At 54.9% G+C, this 27,700-nt stretch overlaps 1 protein-coding gene across 2 annotated transcripts; it reads right to left on the bottom strand.

Annotated features, from left to right (window-relative positions):
• Positions 1–5,304: 5,304 nt before the first annotated feature.
• On the bottom strand, positions 5,305–8,056 carry LOC148182513 (uncharacterized). 2 transcript variants are annotated; one of them, XM_088067763.1, is made up of 7 exons: positions 7,992–8,056; positions 7,828–7,908; positions 7,038–7,257; positions 6,758–6,900; positions 6,315–6,422; positions 5,972–6,142; positions 5,305–5,474 (listed from the first exon to the last, which is right to left on the bottom strand). In XM_088067763.1, exons 2-7 carry the CDS (start codon positions 7,906–7,908, stop codon positions 5,457–5,459), a joined length of 741 nt encoding a protein of 246 aa, XP_087923889.1. In that variant the 5' UTR covers positions 7,992–8,056; the 3' UTR covers positions 5,305–5,456. The 2 variants fall into 2 exon arrangements, with proteins under 2 accessions (XP_087923889.1, XP_087923888.1); XM_088067762.1 differs by having other exon boundaries at positions 7,828–8,032.
• Between the last annotated feature and the right edge of the window lie 19,644 nt (positions 8,057–27,700).

Genomic DNA, 27,700 nt, shown 5'->3' with positions numbered 1-27,700 from the left:
GAAGCAGAGCCAGCACCGGCTCTGTCCCTCTCCACCCCCTTGCTGTGTCCCCAGAAAGGCACAAAGTCATGCCCCAGGCACCCAGGACTGGCCACCTCACCCTGAATCCGTGTTACTTTGGGAGATGGGCAGATGTGGGGACAGATGTTTGGCCTCTGCCCCTGCAGCTGTAAAACCTGCTGGGTTTGGGGCAGCTGGAGCTCCCCAGGGGCTGGGGTTGGTACTGGGCTCCTCGGGGACACATCACAGCCTCCCTCATTCCTGCCACTGTCACAGGGGAAGATAAAGCCAGGATTATCACTGAGAGCTGTCACCAGCTGCAGGAACCTCACACAGGTGACAGCACCAGGAGGGGCTGGATCACCACTGGGGGCTGAGCAGGACACACAGAGAGACCCCAGATTACCCCAACCCAGTAAGGACGGAATTGCCTGGCCCTGAGAGCTCCCAAAGCTTTTGAGGAATGGCAGAAGCACCTGCCTGCTCCTCCTGCTGGTGGCTCTACTGGTTTTACTGGGAACACGCCAGGCCCAGGGGTTCCCACTCTCCGCCTGTTGCTTTCCACACTGTGGGAGCAGTTGGGCACAGAAGGTGGGGCTGGAAGAGGCAGGGGCTGAATTCAGAGAGTGTTCAGTGCCTCACTGCTGAAATGGTGGATTTGAGGATTAATTCCTCCAGGAATAACTCTTGGAGGGGCAGGAGACTGAACAGGAGAGAGAAGCCCAGCGAGAAGCGTTGTGGTTTCACATTTTCCCAAAACAAGGGAAAATTCTGTAACTACAATCATGACCCATAAAGATGATTTTGCTAGAAATGAACGCTTTGAATCCCTTTTTGCTAGGAAAGGGATTCCTGCTCTAAGATTAGCTCTCACAGTTAATATTTAACCTCACTATTTCCAGCGTGCCAGTGCTGCAGCTGAGCACGTCCCCCCTCCCACAGCCACCCCCAGACCCCAGCGGTCACCTTGAAGGACAAACTGGAGCAGTTTGTCCTCTGCTCCTCAAATGAAATTGCAAAATGCTCCTTCCAGCCCTGGGGCAGGCTTGGAATGGGGATCCTGCCCCTCTCAATTACCGGCCTAGACAGCAGCAGCGATTGCTGCTCGCCCCTGGCTGAGCACAGCCTGCCTAATCCACGGCTCCAGCCTCATCAGGCTCTGGCCGGGCACGGAGCCAGCAGCCCGAGGAGGAGAAGATGCTGAGCCCCAGCCCCAGGGACCCCCCTGCCACCCCCTGTCCCAGCCCTGGGACCCCCAGCCCGCCCTGCTACCCACGCCAGGCCCGAGGTAACCCGCCCCTGGCTCCTAATTGGATTTGTTCATGCTAATTATGATGGTTTTCGCCTCGATTAAGCCATTTGTTTCCCACGCAGCTCCCTCGGCACAGGTCTGAGCCCTTTGCAGGCTGCTCTGGCCACGTGTCCTCGGTGCTCCCCGGCTGTCAGGGTCACCTTTGCTCACCCCTCAGGCTCCCTCAAGGCCCACACTCATCTCCTCATCCCCCAAAAATGGCATTATCCCCTCCATTTCTCTCCCTCTCCCCCTTCCCCCTTGTTATAGATACAGATTATATTGTTGGCTTTTTGCAAATATTAAAATGAATGTTATGCGTATAAGAATGGGAAATTTTGTTGTATTAATATAGTTTCCTTTATTTCCCTTATTGATGAAACTTAGAAATAGTGGTATAATATATATAGGTTAGGCTATGGCATAGTATTAAAATAAAAACTGCTTTTGTTTGTATAACCCAAAGACTGAGAAAAAATAGCTAGAGAAGCCCCTGCATTCGTAAACGATCTTATCCAGATGAAGACAGCAGTGACCAGAACTCTGGGGGGAAGAATTTATTGCATTTCTGTTATCAGAGAATGTAAATCTTGATGGTGCCAAGAAGATTGATCTATTGGGAAGGGGGCAAGAGAAAACTAAACAGAAGAATGCCAAAGATCCTAAGAAGAATGTTTGAATATGTATGAGAATTTATGGATATGTAGTAGGGTTCTGTTTTTAAGGGACAACCCTTTGTTAGTAAGGTGTGCTTTCTTGGCTGAATGCAGAGACACCCGGCCGTATCCGTATACTTAATTTTTATCTCCTAATTGTCTTTTTTATTAAAAATTTAAATTCTATAAAAAATATGTGAACATCGTTTTTCACACCCTCCTTCCCATCCTCCCACAGCAGCGGCCTCGCTCTCTGGTGGCCCTTGCCAAGGACATGGGGCTGGCCCCGGTGTCACCCTCAGAGCCACCGAGGCCAAACGGGCCCTGGAGGCCAGGAGGGTGCAGAGCTCAGCTCTGGACCCCACATCCTGCGTGGTTCCCACCATCCCAACCCCTCTGGTCTGCAGGAGGGGCAGGGAAATGGGGCCTGCAAAAGCGGGGCCTGCAAAAGCGGGGCCTGCAAAAGCGGGGCCTGCAAAAGCGGGGCCTGCAAAAGCGGGGCCTGCAAAAGCGGGGCCTGCAAAAGCGGGGCCTGCAAAAGCCGGGCCTGCAAAAGCCGGGCCTGCAAAAGCCGGGCCTGCAAAAGCGGGGCCTGCAAAAGCCGGGCCTGCAAAAGCCGGGCCTGCAAAAGCCGGGCCTGCAAAAGCCGGGCCTGCAAAAGCCGGGCCTGCAAAAGCCGGGCCTGGAGAGTTCAGGGGATGCAGAGGTGGAGGGAGGGAATTTGCTCCTCAGCAGGGACTGAGGGGAAGGGTGAGAAGGATCTCACAAAATCTGGGCCTGGATGAGACCCAGGGCTGTGCCCAGGGGCAGCAGAGGCTCAGCTGGGCACATCCCACAGCTTTGCCCTAGAAAAGAAAATGCCAAGGAGGGCTCTGTGCATCTCCATCCACCCCAAATCCAATAACCTGCTCCATCAGGCTGCTCCTGGCACCCTCCAACACCAAACCAAGGGGGATGCAGCCACCCTGTGTCCCTGTGCTCCATCTCCTCACACTGCAAGGAAAAACAGACAAAAAAACCCCACAGGCCAGGAAGGAAGAACAAGAACAAGGAGAGGGAGGGAAGGGATGCTCAGAGGTGCTTCATGGATTGGGCAGGACAGACTCTCCACCCCTGTCCTGTTTCACCCAGACCTGGAGAGGGGTCAAAAGTCCCCAGAAGCATCACACAGATCCCATCCCATGGCTGCAGCCCCACTGAATGGCCCCAAACAGCTTTTTAACCCCAAACCTGCATTTTTGGGATGTACCAGTCTCATCCTTCTGCAAAGGGACGTGGCTCATGTGCACACAGCATTTTGAGCACCTCAGTGGTGACACCCCTGAGGCCACCAACAGCCAGTGCCACCCTCAGATACCACTCCAGGCTGAGCCTTCACCCACTGTAGGGCCACCATCCCACTCCTTCTCCTCACAAACGGGCACCAGCCATCTGCTGGGGCTGGACTCAGGGCTCAAACAACTCTGCAGCTGCTTCTCCAAGCCATTTACTTCCACTATGCTCAGCTGAGGAGGTCTCTTCTTCCTAAATCAGGGCTTAAGGTCTGGGGAGCTCTGGGTATGCTCAGAATTAATTTGCAGGTGAGCTCAGAGACAGATTTAGGGCTGTTTCTTTCCTCACCACATTCAACATCACCACTCTGCAGCCTGACTCCCAGGCAAGGAACCAAGCCTGCCCTTCATCCCCACATCCAGGGCTCCCAAAACTCAGGAGCAAGAGGAAAAGCCAGCCCAGATTCCAGAGAAAGCCCCTGCCTAGCTTTGTGAAGGATGCTTTATTAATTTCTGCTGCAGAGAAGGGGAGAGCTCTTGAACACAAACAAGGAGCACCTGAATTAATGCTGAGCCCAGAATAATATCCAGGAGCTGCAGGATCAGCTCCTCTATCAACCTTTAATAAAAAATAATTCTTGCTGTTATTCAGCAGTAATGAAAGCAGAGCTATTGTGGCTGCAGATAACACCAGGTACAAGGCACTGCAGCTTTATGAGTGCTTGAGTTTCATGACTCAGAACTGTTAATGGTGCACAAATCACCAACCTGAGAGAAAAATAGCCCTGCCTGGTCCAAGCCATACCCTGCTGGAGCAGAGGCACAAGGAGCCAGTGCTGGATCTCTGGCCAGAGCTGTAAAGCCAATTTTAGAGGGCCAGGGAGGAATCCAAGGGCTGCAGCTCCAGGAGAGGTGTCCTGACCCAGCCATGGGTTTAAAGGCCCAGAATTTCCACCCCCTTAAGTGGTTCACTGGTCAGAGGAGGCCTTGGAAAGATCAGTGTAACCCAGCAGGGCTGCTTTGACAGGCAGGACAGCTTTTAATAAGCCTGACATTAAGATCCCTGACCCCAGCAGGGTCTGGGAACCAGGACAGCTCCCTCCCCCTTACCTGCCTTCCAACTCTCTGGGATTTTGAAGTCCCACTCCTTCCTGCAGCCCACAGGAGCTGGGACACAAGCACAGCCTTGGGGTAGCTCAACTCCTCTGTCCTCTCAGAGGGTTTATGCTCCTTCAGAGGCTGTGGCGTGGGGCAAGCACAGACACAAGCACAGGCATTTCTAAGCTGGCCTGGCCCACCCTGGTTAAACCAAGCTGAGGGCTCAGCTCATTCAGCCCCACATCACTGCTGGAGGGTGCCACGGTTCATTTTAGCATTTGGATTCCCACACAAAGCCAGCTCCAGGCAGTGGTGCCAGACACAGCCTCCAGGCATACCCTGAGCAAGGGATCCAACCCCCCCAGGCTGTTCCTGTTCCCTCACCCACATTTGGAGGAGTTGCTGCTCTTTGCAGCCTCAGATTTTGGGACTTGAGCCAGGCAATAGCTCCAGCACTGGGCAACCTCAGGCCTCTCTCCAGAGCTTGGGGTCACATTCAGGCACTTCCTGATCCCACTCTGCTTTCCCAGACCCCAAAATCCCCACTTCCTCAGAGGATCCTTCCCAGCATGCATGTAGAGGGAGAAGGTTCTGTTCACAACTCCCAAGTAAAGCAGACAAAATACAAATTGAAAACCTTAAAGTGTTCATTGAAAAACATGGCCTCTGTGTTCAATTCCTTAGTTTATTCCAAGGGGTTATTCCAGTGGTTTTGGGGAAGCCAGAAGGGAAGGGGAGGCACCAGGCAGCCCAGGGCTATCCAGGGAGCAGCCTGGGTGTCCAAGCTCATGGGCTGCCCATGGAAAGCCCCAGTGCTGCCCAGCCTCACTCTGCACCTTCACTTCTCCCCTTCCAGCATTCCCAGAGCCATCTCCCTCCCAGGCACCCTGAGGAAGCTCTCCCCAGGAGGGATCAGAGGGAAAGGCCACCCTGGCAGCCCCACACCCTGCAATGCCAGCTCCAGGTACTCACAGCCAACAGAGCCCAGTTCATGTGAAAAAATAGGGTGATTTTATTATAAACTTCAGAAAAAGGAAACAAACAACATGAACACAGCATTTAACTGGACATCTTCCTCAGGGACACAGCTGTCCCAGGGAATCAGGCACTTTGCAGCCCCAGAAGGTCCAGCTGCACAAGTCAAGCTTCCTGGTTTTCCTGGAAAACAGATTTTCCCCATAGCACTGCCTGCCCTCACTGACACTGGGGACAAAGCAACCCCTCCCATCTCTCTCCTCACCCTCCACTTCTCAAGGCAGCAGCTTCCTGGGAATTGGGAGGGTACCCAGCAGTGCTTTGGGACCAGAGCAATCAGGGGGCTGTTGCTTGTGGTGAAGAATTCCCACATTCCACAGAATCCTCCCTATTTTCTACTGTAAAATATCAGGGCCAGGGAATCATGAAAGGCTTGTGGCAACCTGCTGGCAGCAGCCCCAGGTCAGAGGTGCCAGAAGCTGGCACCTGGCACTGCTGTCACACGCTGGTGCCTGGGCACACACAGCACCACCCCACCAACACCTGGGACTGAGGCTGTGTCCCTGCACAGGGACTGGAACCCCTCGGCAGCAGAGCTCTGTGACAAAGAGCCTGGGGACATCCAGGGGACTCGTGACTCCTGCCCTGCTCCACACTCAGATTGTCCCAAGGGTCCTTACCCCATCGTGGGACACGCTGGTGTCACAGGCTGTGTCAGCCTCCTGCTCGCTGCCATCCCCGCTGCTCGCATCGGCTCGTGGCTTCTGGGCATCACCACTGGCCACATCTGGAGCATCTTCCCCACTGCTGGCCACAGCTGGATCCTCAGCTCCTGGTGGCAGCACGGAGCCCTGGGGGTTGTATGGCACAGGGACACAGTCAGAGCAGCACAAAATCCATAAGGGATTCACGGAATTCAGATCAGAGCAACCCCAGACTCCCTCCCCCTGCAGCCAGGGGCTGGGGTGGATCCTTCCAGCCCAGGATTGTTGCTGTTCCCAAGAATGGAGCAGGAACACCCACCTGGACAGCTGAGGGCTCCAGCACAGTGACCCCACCCTGCTCCTCCAGCTCCAGGTCAGTGTCATTTTCAGACTGGTACTCATTACTGTCCGACTCCTCCTCAGAGGGCTGGGGGAGAAGAGGCAAAGGGAGGCTCTGAGGAAGGGACAGTGTGGGGAGGGACACCCCAGTCCTGTCCCAACAGCACTGGGAGCCACAGGCAAGGGTGACAGACACTGCCTTGCAGGGACATCGGCCAAAGGGAAAGCTCGGGGATGAGTGGGGCACCCCCAGCTCAGACTGTGCTGGTGATGGTCAGGTGCTCCTCAGACACCCTGTGCCCTCAAAGAGGGGATAGGGAAGGAAACCTCTGCAGGTTCCTTCACAGGGACACTCCTAGAGCATCCCAGGCCCACACAGAGGCCAAACCATCTTGGACTTGCTCAGCAGCCACAATATCTCACCTCATACGTGGGGTCTTCAGAGTCATCCTCTGGCAAATCCCTCTCCAGCACCATAAACCAGGACTCCTGCTCCTCCAGAGCCACATCATCCCGTTTCCTCTTGCTGGCTTTGCTGGCTGGGTTGATCAGAGCCTCCCCAATCTCTGCAGGGATTCACAGGAGGTACAATCACCACACCCATAACAAACACAGTGGTTTTCCCAACTCCCTGCAGGAATTCCAGACTGTGTTCTTTCCAGCTGCAAAGCCTCCAGGTGTTCCAGGAGGCCCCAGCTCTTACCCTTGGACATGTTGGTCTGGCCCCAGTCCACTGGGAGGTAGCCCAGGAAGTTCTGGATCCTGGTGGGAGTCACAGAGAGCAGAAGGCACACGAGCTTCCCCCGGCGCTTCCTGGCGAGGAGCCCAGGCCTGCTGGGGGACTGGGGGCAGAGTTTGCTCCTGAGGGTCCCAACAGGGAACACAAATCCAATCCAGACAGATGCTTTCTGAAGGAGCTTCAGCTGCAAAAAGAGGTCCATCAGCACATGGGAGAACTTCCAGGTGTTCAAAGTCCTCAGGGAAAGCCTTAAACTCTGCTCTATCCCAGTGTGGAGCTGAGATTGGGACCAACTTCAGACAGGACCTGTTGGGCTGTACTTTGTTCCCAAAACCCTCACATTTCTTCTGGCTCAGAGAGGGAGAGAAATTGGAATGCTGCAGCCACCAGCAGCTGAAGGGGCACAAGGCAAGGCCAGGGAGAAAAAGTTGGGAAAGAGAGGAAAGCAGAGGACAAGTACATGCAGAGGAAAAAAATAATAGAATTGTTTGGGTTGAAAGGGACCTTAAGGACCACTTACTCCACCCCCTGCCATGGCCAGGGACACCTCCCACTGTCCCAGGCTGCTCCAAGCCCATCCAGCCTGGCCTTGGATGCTTCCAGGGATCCAGGGCCTGCCCACCCTCACAGGGAGGAATTTCTTCTTAATATCTAATAATGTGAAAAGACTGAAAGAAAATGAACAATCTGGCAGAAAAACCCCAGAAACTGCCAGTGCTGAAGTTTTAGCCACCCCCTCCCCAGCCTCACTCACTGGGTACTTGACTAAGCTGAGCTGAAGGATCTGGCCCAGGAACCTGCTGGAGAAGGAGTCACTGCTGGTGGGTGGCCTCATCTGGAGAGAGAGAAAGGTCAGAGCCTCCAGCCCAGCTCTGAGAGCACTGCCAGCAGAAACCACCTCTTGGGCAGTGCCCAGACCTGCTTTAGGCTGGGCTTTGGGGGCTAATCCATAGACACCAGACTGCCCTGGCTTAGACCCCTGTGTTGCCCTCAGGGTACTTATAGGTCCTGCCCCATCTGCTCCTCTTTACCCTGACGAGCTGCTGGCTCTGCTGGTTGGTGGGGCAGTCCAGGCCCTCAGCTGGGGCTCCCCTGCTATCAGCACTGGGCCTCAATTAAGGGCTCTCACTTAGGGGGTCATTTTCTCTCAGTTTGAGGTTTCCTCCTGGAGCTTTGACTTGAGATCTCTCCTCTTGCTCTGTGCAGGTGCAAAGAGCTGAAGGTGATGAGAAGCCAGAACTGCCCTGCTGAGCGCCCCAGGGATGGGAGAAATGTGATCCCAGGGGAGGGGAGGCCCCTCTGCATCCCCCCTGCTCCGTGCCCGCACAGAGATGGAGCTGCTTTTCCTGTCTGCATCATTTTCCCAGCAAGATCCACCCTAAAGCCAAAGTTATCCCCTGATAGCAGAGGGGCTTCCTTTGCTGTGGGGAGAGTGGTAGGAAAGCACTGCCAGCCGTGCCCCGCTGGGGGAAAGGCAAAGCTGAGAGCTTCATCCTCCTCACCCCTCACCTGCAGGAGGCACAAAGCCTCTTTCCCCTGGCCTGGGCACTGCCTGGGGCTGTTCCCCCTCATTCCCAGCCCAGCGGGATGGGAGCACAGGGATGCTGCGGGAAAGGAGCCAGCACAGAGCCCCGGCCGGGGTGGGAGGAGGGGTTCGGGGCGCGGTGCTTGGAGCTGCCGCTCGCTCTGGGGAATCGCGTCCCGACGGGAGCTTTGCTAGACAGAGCTGAAGTGTTTGTCTGCCGCTCCCGGCTGCCCCTTCCACCTGGTGCCCACGGCTGGTGATTCATCCCGCTCCTGTCGCGGCTGACAGAGCTGCTGGCCGTGTCCTCACCTGTCCCCTCCAGCCCCGTGTCCCGGCGGTGCCGTCACCGCGCGTCACCAGCCGGGGGTGGCCGCGGAGCATAAATGGGCAGCGCTGCCCAGCGAGCCCTCGGGGTCACCATGTCCCTCTGTCCCCCCGCGCTCCAGGGAAGCAGCTCCGGCGACATCTTCTTCCACGTGGTGACCCCCGACCGCATCCCGCAGTTCATTATCCCGTCCCTGGACACCCACAAGAAGCGGAGATGCTCGGGCAAGGCGGCGGGACAGCTGGAGGGGACGGCTTGGAGGAGCAGCTGGGAGCCAGCGGTGCAGGATGAACACGGCTCTAACTCATCCACCTTTAACTCATCCTACTCCAACCCAGATCCCACTGCTTGGGCAGCTCTGTCCCTGCCGCACCTCCCCAAGGTCACCACCCCGTACGGCTTTGTCACCCTGGGGCGGAGCCCGCAGGTCACCAGCGAGGAGGCGTTTTTCCACTCGGGCTCAGGCCAGCCTCGGGCTCCCGCTGCCGGGACACGACCCAGCTGGCAGGAGGAGCCGGGATGCTGCAGACATCCCGGGATTCCTGCTGCTGAGGGAGACTCCGGGATGGGAGGAAGCCAGAGGGACCGCGAGCAGCCGAACCCCCGTGCCAGCGGTCACAGGGACGATGGAAGCTGCCCGGCCCCAGCAGGGCTTCCCCTGCCCAGATGTGCCAGAGACATCCGAATAACAGAAGCTCTGGAAAGCCAAGAGGCAGAGAAAAGGGACAGGAGGCCCCTGGGCATGGGCTGTCCGAGGAGCAGCTCCGGCCTGGAGCTCCCCGCGGCGACAGCCAGGAAGAACTTGTTCCAAAGGATCCTCAGGAGGCACCTTGTCCACCCGCGGCAGCTCAAGCCTGGCCATTTCACTCTCCACTGATCCTGCAAAGCAGCTCCGAGGAACTGAGATTCCCTAAAGACCTGGGGAAGAGACGCTTCTGTCAATGGCTCAGAGCATCAATGCAGAGCAGCCAGGCTCAGCCGGCAGCATCAGGGTGTCACCTTCCCCGAGGGGACCGCCTTGAGGTGACATTGCCGGTGGCAGGGCACAGCTGGGAGGGACACAGCAGTGCTGGGGAGCCGAGGGGCTGTGGGTTTGTGACTGTTCAGAGCCTGAATAAAAGTGCAAACATTTCATCTGAGCTGTTGTCCTCTCCTTTTCTTGTGCCAGCACTCAGGTGTCACCAGGGGGTTTTGATGACCCCAGCACCCTCTCCTGTTGTACCCCCAGGCTCAGCAGCTCCTGAGCTGAGAGCAGGTTCCTGATGGGCTGGCACTGCTGGAATGCAGAGCAGGGGACACAGCCTCGGGAGCTGCAGCAGGCCAGGAGGGAGCAGTGACCACATCCCCTTTCCAGCTTCGTGGCCGTAACCTGGGGTGTTATGAACGTGTCAGGGTCCCCGTCCCAGCCTTGCAGAAGGGACCTCAGCTCCAGGACACTGCAGCTGTCCTGACACAGTGACCCCTCACTTTTCCAGACTGTGCAGTTTCCAACCACTCCTAACCAGCTGTGATAAACAAGTCTCACTTTATTGACTGTTCCCTCATAAACGGCTTTTTTTTTTTTTTTTTTTTTTTTTCTTTTATTGAGCAGCAGAACCTGCAGTGCCAGAATGAAAGAGTTCATGGTCAGCAGTGTTTGGGGGCTGCTGAAGCAGTGTCCGGGGTCAGCAGTGCTGGGCTGCTGCCAGCTCCCCTTCCAGGGGCTGATTCTCCAGGAGATCCCTGAGAGGTGGGACTGGGAGGGCTGGGCCCAGTCCAGGGGGGCTGGGAGTCGCTGAGGCCCCTGCACCAGCGGGGATTTGCATGTGGGTCATTAACCAGGCAGCTCAGTAACCCGCTGTGCCTCCCAGCCCTTCCTGGCTGTGTCACCTGGGCCACCTCCTGCTCCAGTCAGTGACTTTGTTTTCCCCATCCCTCCAGTCTGGCTCGGCTCTCAGCTCTCTGTTGGAACTGCCACTTCCAAGGGAGCTTTTCCTGCAGTGTCTGAGCACCAGTGAGCAACAGAGACGAGCACAGAAGGCCCTGGAGTCCCTGCTCTCCTCCAGATGGGGCTGCATGGAAGCACCAGTACCCAGAGGATCCGTCCCAGTGCTGGTGGAGGGAGTGGGAGCTGGTCAGATGTGTCCCCCTGCACGGTTCCTGTCGGTGACTCCAGCACAGCAGATGTGGCAGCCAGCACTGCTGGAAGGGGAGCTGGGATCAGGGATTGACAGAAAATCCACTCCCAGGTTATTCTGAGGAGCACTGGCACTATGGACTGAGTCAGGGACCGAGGCTCTGGAAATTTAAATTCGTCTCCAGCTCCTGAGAGTATCATCTCTGCTCGGCACTTGGGGCTGGGAGGGCAGATTGGGTTACCAGGGATTAATAAACGAGCTCTTATCAGTTACTGGGGCTGTGAGAGCTGCACATGTGCGTGCTCTGAGCTGACAGGCAACTGGGAATTACGCTCCTGTAAACCTCTCTCCTTTGATGCTCAAGCTGCTGCAGAGCAGTGGCTCTGTCTGACTGGCTCAGCATCTCCTGGGCAAAACATGGCAACAACTCCCCTGGAGCTGACTGAACCTGCTGTATTTACCAGTTAAACCTGGACACGGGGACCCGAGACTGCTGGGGTTTATTCCTTTTTTGGGGACCTTCCTGAGCCCCCAGAAACTTTTTGAAATGTCCTTCACCTTGTCTACAAAATAGAAACAAATCCACTCTGCTTCCCAGGTGGGTTAAAGGGCTGAGTTCATCCTTGTTCCCAGGACATCCCCAGGACCCCTTCAGGAATTGCCAAGGGAAGAAATACTGTGTGTTCCTGCAGGCTGCCATGGTGCAAGACTCATTTCCTCTGGGTGTGCCAGCATGGGGACGATCAGCTGGAGAGGATCACTGGTTATAGGATTGTTTAAAATGGTTGGATTGTTTAAAATGGGAATTGCTGGCAGTGGGAATTGTGTGGCGGGAGTGGAGCTGGGGCTGAATGAAGAGGGAAACAAATTCCCTGCAGCACAGCAAAGGTGCTCTGTGGTGGAATTGTGCCTCTGCCTGCCAGGTTCCAGCTCAAGGCACCTCTCCAGCCTGTGAAGTGAGAAGGACAATATCTCCCAGTGCCTCTGAGATTTACAGGATGCCCTTTTCCCTGCAAGCCAGGCAGGGAGGACATTACAACAGGAGACATCATGATGTGACAAGATAAATTGTCATTACCAGCCACTGATCATCCTGCCTGGGCCTGCTACATTTTCTAAATGTTGTTTTGGTCTGACTCAGAATTTCCTTCCAGCCTCCTGCAGGTAGAGGAAAGCTCAGGGCTAATTATCCCCTCCTCATCCCACGCTCTGAGCAGCACCAAGCACGCCTGGCTGCAAGGAGGGGGAATCAGAGGAGGAAACAATTCCAAGCTCCTGAATTTTTGAAGCTGGGTTTGGGACAGGACTCGAAATCCTCTGCAGCTCCCCAGCCCCTCTGGCAGGACTGTGCTGAGTCCTGTCCCCAGCTGTGAGACTGAGACCCTTCTTCCCTCCCTGTGACCCTTCTGGAATGTTCTGGCACCAGTTTATTTCAATAAAACCAGTTAAACTGGGCAGGTATATGGAGTGTTTCCCAGTGCCTCATTCCTGCAAACTGTATCAGGAAAAATCGACAGCTCTTCTCTTTGGTTTCAGAGGCTCCAGTGTATCCCTCAGGTTCTCTCCTCCCTGCTCTCCAGAATTCCCACTGAAACCTATGGAAATCAGGATCTATTCCTTCTCTTTTCAAGCCAGCCCAGTGACCCCCTAACCAGTTTGCTGCCATCAGGGGTCACACCCTGCTCAAAGGGGGTGACAATTTCTTGCTGTCAACAACCTCCAGTGCCACCAATGTCACCTGCTGGAGGTGGCTCTTGGCCACACTGGGCACGAGGAGGTCTGGTTCTCACAGGCACCCAAGCAACAGCAAAGAAATCCCACGGAGAAATCCCATTTCCCTGTGGTTTTTATGCTGGGGAGCACTCGGCCTTGCTGGGATCGATACGGAGCTGCTGCCTGTGCCAGGAATTTTACAGCCAGTGTCGGTGCCTGGGGCTGAGACAAATCCCTTCCTGGGCTCATTAGCTGCACAGCTCCTCTCCCAGCTAATTGGGGCTCTAAAGGTCAGGCTCTGGCTATGACCCAGCCTGCTGCAGCCTGGAGATCCAGCAGGGAGCACACAGGGATGGATGCTGGGATGTTCTTCATTCCCATGGACCTGGGGATGCAGTTTCCCCCCTGCTTTCCCAATGTGCACTTCCCTGGCCCAGTTTATCCTTTCTTCCACCCCTCTGACCCCCTGACACCCCTTCTCTGCCCTCCAGCACCTCCAGCACCACTCCTTGGCCGCAGCTTCAGCGGTGCCTGGATGCTCCAAGGCCACCAGCTTCTCCAGGGGGTTGGATTTCATCTCCTCAGCTGGCAGGCTGTTTGTGAGCAGGTAGAAGTGCCTGGATTTATCCTCATTTGTTCCCTGAATGGTTTTGTTTGTTTCTTTCCATTACTGCAGACACCTGACAGCCGGGCTGTGCTCGCTGCCCGCGCGTGGCTCTGGAAGAAGCTCAGCGTTCCTGCTGGGCAGAGCCCTGGGAGCCTCTGCCAGGCTCAGGGCAGCAGCTGCTCTCTGCTCAGCCGTGCTCACAGGCACAAACCACTTTTCCAGCCTGCCTGGCGCAGCAGCAGGACCTCTGTCCCCAGCTGGAAGTGCAGCCAGGTCTGTGCTTTTCCCTTCAGATGCTCCAAGAGATCTGACTGTGGCTCTTCTGAGCAGGGAAAATCCTGCCTGTGCTCCCTCTTTGGGGTTTAAACCTCACCATGAGCACCTGATGCTCTTCACAGAATCCCAGATTGGTTTGGGCTGGAAAGGAATTTAATATAACCTCATTCCACCCCCTACCATGGTAGGAACACCTCCCACCATCCCAGGCTGCTCCAAGACTTATCCAGCCTGGCCTTGGACACTTCCAGGGATCCAGGGGCAGCCACAGCTGCTCTGGGCACCCTTCCTTACAAGGAAGAAATTGTTCCTAATTTTCAATCTAATCCTACTCTCTGGCAGTAGAAAGCCATTCCCCCTTGTCCTGTCACTCCAGGCCCTTGGAAATTGTCTCTCTCCATGTTTCTTGCAGGCTCCCATCAGGTCCTGGAAGGCCACAATGAGGTCATCCCTGAGTCTTTTCTTCTCCAGGCTGAACAATCCCAGCTCTCCCAGCCTCTCATCCCAGCAGAGCTGCTCCTTCCCTCTGATAATCCTGGTGCTTCCTCTGGGCTCTCTCCAGCAGCTCCAGCTCCTCCCTGTGCTGGGCCCCAGGGCTGGGGCAGCTCTGCAGGTGGGGTCTCACCATCACCATCCAGTGCAGCCCCTGGCCCTGCCCAGACCCCCCAACAAGCCCACCCTGAGCATCCCTGAGAGCGCTGTCCAAACGCTCCTGGAGCTCTGGCAGCCTTGGGGCCGGGCCCATTCCCTGGGGAGCCTGGGCAGTGCCAGCAGCCTCGGGGGGAAGAACCTTGCCCTGAGATCCATCCCAAGCCCTGGCACAGCTCCAGCCATTCCATAAATCCACCTGGAACAATCCCTTTCCTTTGGCATCTCCAGCTCCGTGCTGAGCCGGAACACGAGAGAAGGCAAGTAATGATTTTATTTCCAGCCAGAATTTATTGATTTGTTGGACACAGGAAAAAGAGGAGTTGACATGGATTAATGCACATCCTCCTCCTTCCCACTGTCCTTGGGCAGCTGCCTATGGGGTTGTGAAGCTGCTCTTGGGAATCATCTCCCACCCTGGGATGCTGAACTGGCACCAGCAGCACCACAGAGCTTCCCAGTGCTCCGTGCTCCTGGAAGAACTCCTGGTTTAACACCAGGAGAGGCTTTTCCAGCATGGCCTGAGCCTGGAAAGGTTTTCAGGCTGTGCAAAAATCAACCCCAAGGCTGGGAAGTGATTTCTTGCAAATGCTGGTTTTCCTGAGGGTGGGCAGAGCTGTGGCCTGTGACTCCCCCATGTCCAGACAAGCTCATGGAAAAGGCATCAGGAGAAAGGAAAACAGCCCCAAATAAACCAGCCAGCTCCTCTGAGGGTCAAATCATGGCAGGTGTCAAGGCAGAGTGTGGAACAAAATTGTTTGTTTTATCCACATGGATAATGAGCAAAAGCAAAGGAAAATTCAGCTCCGTGGCTCTGCCCTGTGCTGAAAACAGGAGCTGCCCCTGCCGATGCTTCCCTGCACTTCCCTGGCTGAGCTGGAGCATCCCCTGGGCTGATTCCAGCCCCCAGCAGTGGGAGCAGCCTTGGAACAGCTCAGAGGAGGTGGAGGAATCCCCTGCCAGCAGGACCCTGCTGTGGCTCCAGGGATGGGTGGGAATTCAGCTCCAGTGAGGGCCCCAGAACCTGAGGGGCAAAGCAGCCAAAAGCAGAGTCTGGAACAAATCCTGCTCCAAGGATCCCAGCTGAGTCCTGCAGAGCCACGCTGTGCCAGGGGCACCTTCCCAATGCCCCCAGAACCCTGGCAGCACCCAAGGCCAGCTTGGACGGGGCTTGGAGCAGCCTGGGACAGAGGAAGGCGTCCCTGCCATGGCAGGGGTGGGATGAGATGGGATTTAAGGTTCCTCCCAACCCAAACCAGTCCAGGATTCCATGAGCTCACACCCTGGGAGGGCCAGGCCCAGGGACAGCTCTGCTCCTACAGAAATGGGATTAATGGTCCCTTTCAAGGTGGTTTTGCTCTGTGTGAACAACTGCCTTAGTTCTAGACAGTTTTAAGTGCTGGACATTCTAAAGTGACTTCCCTTATAAATTTAACCCATCCCTTGCCACCATCAAGGAGAAACTAATATGAATAGATAGAAAAGAAAAATGTCATTTCAATTTCTTTAACCAGCCCATCCTTAGAAGTTGCCGGCCTTTCTCAGAGTTATCCCCAGCCTCTGGACACTCCTGGATCCCTGGCCCTGGGATCTCTCCAAAGATGTTTCCCCCTCCCTGTCTGGGCCAAACCTCTGCCCATCAGCCTTCTCTCCACATCTCTTGGCAGGATTTGCGTGAGAGCAGCCAGGGAGAGAATTGAGAGGCTCAGCAGAGGTGACAACTGCCCATCTTCATCTTCAAGGCTGAACCGTGGTGCCCCAGAGACCACCTGTCCTTCCTCCCCATCTGTGCATGGGCAGCTGCACCTGAAAGTGCTACAAGAACTTCTAACCCAGCAGTGCCTCCCCTCCCAAAGCTGTTTTGGAGTCATTTTTGGAGTAATTTTAAAAGATACACGGTTCACCTTTGTAGCTGCTCCACGTTAATTGCCTTTAAGAAGAAAAAAAAAGAAAAAAAACTAAAAAAAAAAGAGCAGATTCATTAAGTTTCTTTAATTGCCCACAGGGCTGGGTGTGCTGTGAGGGAGAATTTAATTTAGCTTGGAGATGGTTTTCATTAGTGGGTAAAGGAGGACAGAGGAGAGGTGGTGTGGGCTGTTCTGTCCCTGATCAAAACAATGTTTTGTGAAGCTCTGGAGAGCCTGGAGCTGCTGGGGGATGAAATAACCCAAAACTCTCCTCGGTGACACCTCCTGCACTTTGCACCCAGCTGCCCTCTGTATCCCACTGGAGAGAGACCAGGTTCCTCCAGGGGCTTGGAATGCCTGGGATATCAGAGAACAGGAGGGGATGGAGCAGGGGAGCAGCCTTTGGGCTGAGGGGGACAGGGAGGGCTCCACCTGGACTCACCTGAGCTCTGCAGAGACAGCCAGAATTCCGGGGAAACTGAGGCACACAAGGTTTAATTCACCCAGAGATGCCCAGTAGGAAGAGGGTTCTGCATCACCACGAATATCCCACCCAGCCCTGCCCTCTGAAAGCCATTCCCTGTGTCCTGTCCCTCCAGGCCTTGTCCCCAGTCCCTCTCCAGCTCTCCTGGAGCCCCTTTAGGCCCTGCAAGGGTCTCTGAGCTCTCCCTGGAGCCTTCTCTTCTCCAGGTGAGCACCCCCAGCTCTCCCAGCCTGGCTCCAGAGCAGAGGGGCTCCAGCCCTTGGAGCAGCTCCGTGGCCTCCTCTGGACTGGCTCCAGCAGCTCCACGTCCTCCTGATGTTGTTCCTCAGCTCTGCAGGTGGGAGGAGGAGAGAGGAAGGAGAAACAAGGGGATGTTTTATGCCTTCAGTAGCAGGGAATGCTTTCATGGATGGAACTATCAGGGAATTATTTCTCCTCCCTCTCTTTCTCCCTCCCTCTCTTTGCTCTTCCCCCAGGGTTCGGTGGCACTGCAGGTGACCTCTGAGAGCAGCACTTCCCTGTAATTCCAGTGGAATCTCCCAGCCTGACAGCAGGAGAGGAACCTCTGGAGGCAGCTGAAGCCCCAAGCTCCTTTGAGGATTACACTTCTGTGAGGCACAGAGCTCCTCTGGCTCTCCTCCTCTGCAGGAATTTGCAGCTGCCTCCGGGGCTCCTGCCAATAATTGCGATTTGTGGAAAGAAGATGACTTTAGCCAAGTTTGCTTATGCTTTTGGTGTAGATTATGGTTCAGTCAAGGTTTTTATCTCAGAAGGGCTGTGCTGAGCATGCAGAGGTAGGTCCTATATCTACCCAATTAATGAGATTAATCTTAGTGATTTTAATTGGGGCGATTCACTGGCTGGAGACGAAACAGCAGCTGATTTATCTGCTGGATCCAGGCCAGACAACACAGCATCTCAAGGATCTGGCCCTTCAATTTCACAACCTGCTGCAGTCGGAGCAGCAATGCTGTCCATTCAGTGCTGTGAGCCTGGAGTGTGTGGTGGGGGTTTTACTGCTGTTATTTCAGGCAGAGTGCCCAAGAGGGAACAGCGTGATTGATATCCAGGGAACAAATCCAGGGGTAATGGTCCCTGGGAGCCCGGGGCCAGGGGAGCTGACGGCTTGGATCGCTGGGCAGCCAGGTGGAACTGCTGATTCCTGAGCTGCACTTTGGATACACTGCCAGGAACATCCAGGGATGGATTGGTGGGCCTGGGAATAAAAATTGTTTACACACAGAGCTCCTCACTCTGCTGAGAGGGACCATTAATCCTGTCCTATTAGGCCCCTGGGGTCCTGCCTTCCCAGGGTGTGCAGGTGTGAACTCATGGAATCATGGAATGGCTTGGGTGGGAAGGGACTTTAAATCCCATCCCATCCCATCCCATCCCATCCCATCCCATCCCATCCCATCCCATCCCATCCCATCCCATCCCATCCCATCCCATCCCATCCCATCCCATCCAGCCCCACCCCTGCCATGGCAGGGACACCTTCCACCATCCCAGGCTGCTCCAAGCCCCGTCCAGCCTGGCCTTGGGCACTGCCAGGGATCCAGGGGCAGCCACAGCTGCTCTGGGCACCCTGTGCCAGGGCCTGCCCACCCTCCCAGCCAACAATTCCTTCCCAATATCCCATCCAGCCCTGCCCTCTGGCAGTGGGAGCCATTCCCTGTGTCCTGTCCCTCCAGGCCTTGTCCCCAGTCCCTCTCCAGCTCTCCTGGAGCCCCTTTAGGCCCTGCAAGGGGCTCTGAGCTCTCCCTGGAGCCTTCTCTTCTCCAGGTGAGCACCCCCAGCTCTCCCAGCCTGGCTCCAGAGCAGAGGGGCTCCAGCCCTTGGAGCAGCTCCGTGGCCTCCTCTGGACTGGCTCCAGCAGCTCCACGTCCAGGGCTGGGGCAGGTGGGGTCTCACCTGAGAGGGGCAGAGGGGCAGAATCCCCTTTCCCTCGGTGCCCTCCCTGCTCTGTGCCCCAATGTCCGTCCCAGTGCCCTTCTCCAGCCACTGCTGCCCCTTTCCAGCAGTGCCAAGAGAGGAAAGTTGCTGTTTGCCCTACACTTGTGGGTTATCTGTGGGTTTGTCATCTTTGTGACCAGCTCAGAGCCGCTCTCCTGGTTTTATTTCTCTCCTCCAACATTTTATATGTGATTTCTTTCACCATTTCCTTCTTTTTCTTCTTCTCCTTTCCCCTCTGTATCTTAGTTTAACTCCACCCTCCTTTAGCTAAGGCACAGATCAGGGGATTTTTAAGGAAAAACCTTCACACCTCTCCTCCAGGTGCTGCCTGTGAGGCCCCAGTCTCCCTCTCAGCTGCTCCCTCCCAGACATCACCACCTTTGCAGAGAAGCAGGGTGGATCCCAAGCCATTCCAAGGGACTGGATCCATCCTGCCCTGTGCTCAGCCCCAGCCCCGGCCCTGGAGCTGCTCTCAGATCCATCTCTGGCTCCAGAAGGAGTTTGCATTCAGCTCCATCAGCATTTCTGTGCCAGGCAAACAATCAAGAGAAAACTTCTTTGGGGTGGGATGTTCCATCTTCTGAACACGATTGATTTTGTTAGGAAAAGCTTCCCAAGGAACAGGATTTCCTGCTGTTCCTCACCCTTCCCCTGAGGGCTGAGCTCTGCTCCATCTCCAGGAGCCCCTTGCTGCTGCCCAGCACAAGAGGCAGGACCCTGGTTTGGGTGGGACATTGGCAATTCCCAAGGTCTTTGGAACTGAAGAGTCCCTAAATCTGTTTGTAGTTCTCAACACTTTTTGGTTGGTTCCTGTGGGAATGCAGGGAGCCAGAGCAGGCAGCTGCCAAATATAGAATCCTGGAATATGTTGGAAGGGATGATCAGTGCAGCCCCTGGCCCTGCCCAGACCCCCCAACAAGCCCACCCTGAGCATCCCTGAGAGCGCTGTCCAAACGCTCCTGGAGCTCTGGCAGCCTTGGGGCCGGGCCCATTCCCTGGGGAGCCTGGGCAGTGCCAGCAGCCTCGGGGGGAAGAACCTTGCCCTGAGATCCATCCCAAGCCCTGGCACAGCTCCAGCCCTTCCTGGGCTCCTGTCCCTGTCCCAGAGCAGAGATTGGAGCTGCCCCTGAGGACATTTCATGTCCCCAGAGAGGCTGAAACAAAGCCCTGTGACAGCTGAATGACCTGAGGGACTTTGTTTGTCCCCAGCAGTTTTTAATAAATGTTCAGGTGAGACATTTGAGTTCTCTCAAGAGAACAGAATTGCTGGGGCTGAGCAGGAGCTGCTGTGGGAGTGTTGGAGGTTCAGACCCTTCTCGATGCCACTGTGGCAGCAACGCCTGCTCTGCCCTGTTTTGGCTGACCCTGGTCCTCCTGAGACGTGTAAAAACTTCCCAGAGCCATGGAAAAAGGACAGATTCCACTCCAGGCCATGCATCTCCCAGCAGAGTCAGCTCCCACGGGAATACAATCGATCCTTCGTGGACAGGAGTTCAGGAAGTGGGAGCAAAATATTGGAATTTTCGTTGAGGGCCAGAAGACAACGCAGTCTTAAATTATTCATGGGACCCTCCTGGCAGCGCACACCACACAGGAGAGAAGCCTGCTTAAAATTCTGAGCCTGCCTATGCAAGGGGAATAATGATTAGACTCATGTAAATGTTAAAAAAGGAATGTCTTACCACTAATTAAACCTATTTATCTTGCACAGCTCGAGCAGTTAACAGCCCAATAAAAGGTATCACCGTGTAACAGGGTGTTTATCTATCAGATGATTTTCCTGAATGTGAGGGCCTCTCCTTTACAAATCTTTTGATGAAAGAGCAGATGGCACATGAAGATAAAAAAAGCCTGACTGTTGCCCTGGATGTGAGCGCAGAGTGAGGCAGCTCCACTGAACATCATCATTAATATTTAAGGGCAGAGCGAGGCTTCCTCAGGACACGGAGCTGCCTCCTGCACCAGGGGAATGTGAGAATCCCAGGAGGCTTTGGGTGAGAAGGGACCTCAAAGCCCATCCAGTGCCACCCCTGCCATGGCAGGGACACCTTCCACCATCCCAGGCTGCTCCAAGCCCCGTCCAGCCTGGCCTTGGGCACTGCCAGGGATCCAGGGGCAGCCACAGCTGCTCTGGGCACCCTGTGCCAGGGCCTGCCCACCCTCCCAGCCAACAATTCCTTCCCAATATCCCATCCAGCCCTGCCCTCTGGCAGTGGGAGCCATTCCCTGTGTCCTGTCCCTCCAGGCCTTGTCCCCAGTCCCTCTCCAGCTCTCCTGGAGCCCCTTTAGGCCCTGCAAGGGGCTCTGAGCTCTCCCTGGAGCCTTCTCTTCTCCAGGTGAGCACCCCCAGCTCTCCCAGCCTGGCTCCAGAGCAGAGGGGCTCCAGCCCTTGGAGCAGCTCCGTGGCCTCCTCTGGACTGGCTCCAGCAGCTCCATGTCCTTCCTGTGCTGGGGGCCCCAGAGCTGGAGGCAGCAATGGGGGGTCCCTTGGCTCCAGAGCAGAGGGACAGAATCCCTCCCTGGACACTTCTCTGGACTCAGCCCAGCACAGGGGGGGTTCTGGGCTGCCAGGGCACAGCCAGGACCTGTGGAGGTTCTCGTCCCTCCTCACCCCCAGGTCCTGCTCCCCAGGGCTGTGATTTCCCTGTGCCAGAGCCTCCCCCTCCTTGTCCTTGGTGTTGCAGCATCCCACAGTGATCCGGAACCAGCACGAGGAGCTGGAGGGAATTTCCTCCCAACACCCCTCTAACCCTGCCCTTGTGAGGACAGGGCCTGTCCCGTGGGGTGGCTCAGCTGGACAGGCAGCCCCACAGCAGCAGGACAGTCAAGTGATCACCAAAGGTGAAGAGATGCAGGAATCCCCTGTGTGTGTCAGGACACACAGCTGGGTCACCCCACAACTGCTCTGCAGTCCTGGATGAGGTTGTCCCACATGTAGAGATGTCCCAAACTGTGGGACTTGGCATGGCACTGACTGGAACTGCTGCTCCAGGCTGTCCAGGCTGTGCAGGACCCATGGCCTGGCCCACAGGACAGCTGCCAGCAGCCCCTTTGTCTCCTGGCTCCCAATGTCCAGCTCTCCAAGGCCCTGAGCCTTCTTGCAGCTCTCTCCAAGGACGTGGAACAAACACCAGCTGACTTCCAGAGCTGGAGCAGAGGTGACCTCCTCTCTGAAAGTGCTGACTGAGGCAGGACCTGCCTGCCTTGTCACCTTTGTCACGCTGCGTCCCCACCCTGGGGAGGGCCAGGCAAGGGCCAAGTCAGCAAATGGAAAGGGGCTGCTCCATCCCCTCTGTGCCAACACCTCCACTCAGCTGTTTTTTTCCAAGGACACAAGTTCTGGAGAGATGATTCCAACTCCTGGATGTGGCCTGGAGGGCACTGGCTGTTTGCTGCAGTGTTCCTGCTGACGTGGGCAGGGGAGGGGGTCCAGAGGGAACAGGAGGAGATGAAAGGCAGTGCTGAGGAGCAGGAAAGAGCTGCAGTGTCTCTGGGGAAGCAATGAGGAGTGAGAGAGGAGAGAGCCATGTAGGGAGAGCTGGAGTTACAGAAAGAGCTGGAGCTTCGGTGTTGGGGTGTTCAGAAAAACAGGCTTTACATTGGAAAGGCAAACCTTCCAAAGAAGGTTTGGTCTCTGAAACAAAGAGTAAAAGCCAGTCAGGAGGGATCCTGAAGGATCAGAAGGTGTGGGAACACAGGCAGTGATTGATGTTTGTGTAAAAGGAGTCAGGAGAGCTCCTGCTCAGCAGTGGCCTGGGCCCATGTGGCCACACTGACCCCCCACCTCTGACCAGAGACTGCCAGCAGACCAAACCAGAAGAGAAATTGTGTTGCAGGTACAGCTGCAGCCCTTCCTGCTGGAGAATGGAGAGGTTTGGGGGTTCCCTGTGCTGGGAGGGCACACCAGGACCATCCCTTTGGGTATTCCCAGGTGACCTTTCCAATCCCCAAGCCCCTGGACCAGTTTGAGAACACCTGGCTTGGTTTGGAAAGATCCAGTGGCCTCTGCCCACAAGGAAGCAAGTGGCTGTAAATGCAGGAAAATGCTTTGTTCAGAGAACATAAATTTATCTGCTTTTATTTATTCATTTGATGTTCAAACCTCAAGAATCACACTGGCTCCTTCCCATGAAGTTGCTAATCCCTGTGGAGTGCCTGGGAATGACAGGTCTTTTTAGGACTGTGATACCTCAGGAGAATTTCAACCAGAATTTCATGCAAACGTTGTGATTTCTTCTGCACAAGATGATAAGGTTCACCTTTCTTGTCCAGGCTTTTATTTTTATTTTTTTCCCCCTGAAAGAAAAGCCCCCATTTACCTCAGGGTGTCATTCTTCAGGGTTGGGTTTTGTAATTTGTTATGCTGTTGAACTCCACACTGATCCATTGTCAAATTCTTGTCTTGAGATCACAACTGTGACAAACTGCAACAGCCTTCAAGGTTCTTGTCAAAATCCATCTGGACTTTTCATGCTGATATTGAGTGTTCCAAAGACTGACTTTGTTCCTATAAAGAAAAAAACCAGGAAAACTTCTTGGTTCTGCAATGGAGGAACATGTTAGGGAATGGATCCTGTCTTGATTACATTGATCCTGGAAATGAGAGGTTTTATAAATTTCAGCTGGATATCTCTCTCCCAAAGCAGCAGAGCTCTCTGGAGAGGCAGGAGGGGATAATTCCCCATGTTCCCAAGGGATGTGTCAGATGTTTCCATCATCTTCGCAGGCCTGATCCTCGTGCTGGTTCCGGATCACTGTGGGATGCTGCAACACCAAGGACAAGGAGGGGGAGGCTCTGGCACAGGGAAATCACAGCCCTGGGGAGCAGGACCTGGGGGTGAGGAGGGACGAGAACCTCCACAGGTCCTGGCTGTGCCCTGGCAGCCCAGAACCCCCCCTGTGCTGGGCTGAGTCCAGAGAAGTGTCCAGGGAGGGATTCTGTCCCTCTGCTCTGGAGCCAAGGGATCCCCCATTGCTGCCTCCAGCTCTGGGGCCCCCAGCACAGGAAGGACGTGGAGCTGCTGGAGCCAGTCCAGAGGAGGCCACGGAGCTGCTCCAAGGGCTGGAGCCCCTCTGCTCTGGAGCCAGGCTGGGAGAGCTGGGGGTGCTCACCTGGAGAAGAGAAGGCTCCAGGGAGAGCTCAGAGCCCCTTGCAGGGCCTAAAGGGGCTCCAGGAGAGCTGGAGAGGGACTGGGGACAAGGCCTGGAGGGACAGGACACAGGGAATGGCTCCCACTGCCAGAGGGCAGGGCTGGATGGGATATTGGGAAGGAATTGTTGGCTGGGAGGGTGGGCAGGCCCTGGCACAGGGTGCCCAGAGCAGCTGTGGCTGCCCCTGGATCCCTGGCAGTGCCCAAGGCCAGGCTGGATGGGGCTTGGAGCAGCCTGGGATGGTGGGAGGTGTCCCTGCCATGGCAGGGGTGGCACTGGAAGAGCTTTGAGGTCCCTTCCAACCCAAATCATTCCATGATCCTCAGAAACTCCCTGAACGTTTGCTTTGGTTCCAGCAGTGTTTCCATCCTGGCCAGGCAGTGGCTGGGTTTGGTTTCAGCAGACAAAGGTGCAGTGACAGTGACAGTGAGGCTGACACAGGGCTGTGTGTGGCAGTAGTAACTCTGTAGTAATCCTTGGGGAACCTGCATCTACTCTCCCCTCACAGCTGAGGCTTCACATGACTTCCAGCCTCCACCAGCAGAGATCTGGGTGGCCAAAGGGACAGTGTCCATCAGGATGGAAGGTGAAGGAAGTGGAGGAGGAACCTCTGAGCCTCCTCTCACACCCCCGAGGTTCCCATGGCTGTAAATCCCTGTTTTCTGAGCAACTGATGGCACAGAGCTCATCCAAAGGCAAACACAGGGTGGATTTCCAAGCTGACACTCTGGGCTGAGCAAACTTCTCCCCACCACAAAGGTTTCAACACTTTCAGTTCCTCCTGGGGCTGAAGTTCAGGTGGAGGTGCTGGAACTGGCACCTCGCCCTCTCTGTAGACACTTTCCCCAATGGAATAAACTCATTTTTATATCTATCCTGTCTTCTGTTTAGTCCAAGATCAGAAAAGTGAGTGAAAGGAATCTGTTCTTGGAGGGTTGATGTTCAAGCTCACAATGTCCACAGAGTTATGGATTGGTTTGGATTGGTATTGGATTGGGATGGAATCTTTAAAAGATTTTTAATAACCCACCCCTGCCATGGCAGGGACACCTTCCACCATCCCAGGCTGCTCCAAGCCCCGTCCAGCCTGGCCTTGGGCACTGCCAGGGATCCAGGGGCAGCCACAGCTGCTCTGGGCACCCTGTGCCAGGGCCTGCCCACCCTCCTTGTAAAAAAATCTTTATCCTTTTATCTCATTGACCTTCTTTTAGTTACATGAGCTTGGGAACTCAACCCTTGGGATAATGGAAGCCAGCTTGGATCCCATAAAAGCAAAGGCATCTTTCCTCTTCGGCCATTCAGATTGCCCAGGAAACACCCTGATAAATAATATCCAACATCCCAATGAAGTCACAGGGAATCCTACTGGGACAAGGTTCTGAACAGTCAGAAGGGAGTTGAACCTTTGATAATTGGTGTAAGAATTCCTGGCTGAGCCCTTGTCCTGTTTAGATCCATTACAGGAAGGTTGGAACCCTGGCTGTGTCTGCCTGGCTCAGTACAGACATAAAACTCATTAGCTCTACTGAGAAAAGCTTTCAGAAATGCGCATAATTCAATTAGACCATCAAAAGATGATCTGATCATGTCAGCTCAATTATTCAGACTTGGTCAAGCTGAAATCTTTCATGTCACCTAAACTGGGAGCTTTGTGCTGTGCCAGCCCTCCCCTACCAACAGCTCAGCTTGGGAGATTTATCCAGACCTTATTCCTGCTTTTCAGCTGACCTTTTTGGATAAGGAAATTCCCTAAGTTTGATATCAGAGAGACACAGGATCGTTAAGGTTGGAAATCACCTCCAAAATCATCAAGCCCTACCGTCAACCAAATCTAAGCCTGATTTCCAGGGATGAGGACTCCACCACGTCCCTGGTCAGCCTCTCCCACTGCCTGGCCACTTTCAGTGAAGATATTTTTAGGAGATAAAGGAATATTAATCAGAAGGAGCAAAGGTATCCAGGGCACCACAAGGTAGGAACAGATGTGGTGTGGGCTGCAGCTCCTGCAGCTCAGGATTCTCCCAACAGGGATCTGGGCACAGAAGCTCTGCCTGCCTCCCGTTTTGCCTTTGGCAAAATCCCCTTTCTCCACTTCATTTCATGGTGGTGATGCCTCTGTGTTCCCTTTTCCTGCTGTTCCTGCTCATTTCAAACTTCTCTATCCTCAGGGCAATTCTGCTGTTCTTTCCCATGATCCCCACAAACCCAAATGCAAGATGACAGGGTTTCCCACCATTTGCTGGCCTGGCAATCCCAGTGTTTCTAATCCAGGGCTAAGGGAAAGAGGGATATTTAATGCACTGGCAAAGCAGTCACTGCTCCCTCTCCTTTGATTGCACCATAAATAAAGCAGTAAATGTGACTCATCCTGGACTTTCAGTGAGATGTTGAATGTAAGCCCAGCTGTGAAGTTAAAATTTGGGTGGAAGACCCTCAGTTGGTGATAACTGGACATGGGATGAAGGGATTCTGATCCTTAATTGAAGAGGAGACAAAAATCTGCAGCAGTTTTATAGCAACTTCTGGCCAAATGCTGCAACCATTTGTGTTTTGAAGAGTTTTCCTGTGGTTCTTGTCCTGGGATGATTGGCTTGGGCAGAAAAAAGGGATATAAAGGAAAAAGAAGGATAGGAAGATATTGAAATATAAGGTATTCTGGGGGATTTCAATTGGCAGCTACTCTGGGCCAGGAAATCTGCAAAAGGAGAGGCAAAAGATGAGTGTGGGTAATGGAAATTATATGTGACAATTATGGGCTCATGGAATATCCTGAGCTGGACCCCAGGGATGATCAGTGCAGCCCCTGGCCCTGCCCAGACCCCCCAACAAGCCCACCCTGAGCATCCCTGAGAGCGCTGTCCAAACGCTCCTGGAGCTCTGGCAGCCTTGGGGCCGGGCCCATTCCCTGGGGAGCCTGGGCAGTGCCAGCAGCCTCGGGGGGAAGAACCTTGCCCTGAGATCCATCCCAAACCTCCCCTGAGTCATTGCCAATGGGGACACTGGAGTCACTGGGGTCTCAGGATGTGCACATCCTCTTCTCACCCCTCCTGTTCTGGGACAGGAGCTGAGATCTGGCCTTGAGCAAACCCCTCTGTCCCAGCTCTGCTGTGTCATTCCTGACTCCAATCTTTGCCTGGTCTCCATCAACCCCACACTTTGAGGTGAAGGTGCTGTTCTAACACCCAGCTCCCACCAGGTTCTTGATTTTCCCAAAAACCTCTTCTCCTGAGCAAGGTGTTGCCGCTTTTCCCCCCAGAGCTGCCCTGCAGTCAGTCCTGAGAGCCAAACCAGTGAAACCAGTGGGTGGCTGAAGGGTGCACAGCCCAGCCTTTCAACCTGAAACCACCCCAAAGATACAGAGAGCTCAGCCCTGACCAAACAGAGCTCTGAGAACCTCTCATTGTTCTCGGGCACAGCTCTGGGAATGAGGATCTCGGGAGGAGGGAGCATCCCAGAGCTGTTGGAGCCACTGTTTGTGCTCCTGTTTGTTCTCTTCATCTCGGAGATTTCCCAAAGCCTCTCACTCTGGCAAAGCAAATAAATGACAAGTGCTGAAGGAATCCTGAAGAACACAGGCTGTGGCAACCACGAGCCAAATACTCCTCACAGGATGGGAATCTGCTCCATCCACAGCTCCTCATGGGCATTTTTAGATCTTTGTTTTATCCCAGGGACCACTGGTGAGGAGATGGAGGCTCAAAGCTGCTCAGCTGAGAGCAGTGTGCTGCTGTCCCAGTCGTGTGATTGAAGATCTCCACAGTGAAAACTTCTCTCTCTGGTTGGAAATGAGTCATGGAGTCATTGTAGAGTCATGGAATGGTTTGGGGTGGAAGGGACCTGAAGGAGCATCTCATTCCAACATTCCCCTCATTCCAGGGACACCTTCCACCATCCCAGGCTGCTCCAAGCCCCGTCCAG

This window comes from Pseudopodoces humilis, chromosome 28, assembly GCF_049639895.1.
Source record: "Pseudopodoces humilis isolate 2021_Gansu_Grassland_sample_001 chromosome 28, ASM4963989v1, whole genome shotgun sequence".
Taxonomy (NCBI): domain Eukaryota; kingdom Metazoa; phylum Chordata; class Aves; order Passeriformes; family Paridae; genus Pseudopodoces; species Pseudopodoces humilis.
Note: the sequence above shows the minus strand (reverse complement) of the source record. Positions and strands in the feature narration are given on the sequence as shown.

Excerpts from the sequence above, each read along its gene's own strand:
- LOC148182513 (XM_088067763.1), bottom strand. The coding sequence starts at position 7,908 with ATGAGGCCACCCACCAGCAGTGACTCCTTCTCCAGCAGGTTCCTGGGC. Across the intron at positions 6,423-6,757 it reads CTGAAGACCCCACGTATGAG|CCCTCTGAGGAGGAGTCGGA; the intron begins GTGAGATATTGT and ends CTTCTCCCCCAG. Across the intron at positions 6,143-6,314 it reads TGGAGCCCTCAGCTGTCCAG|GGCTCCGTGCTGCCACCAGG; the intron begins GTGGGTGTTCCT and ends TACAACCCCCAG.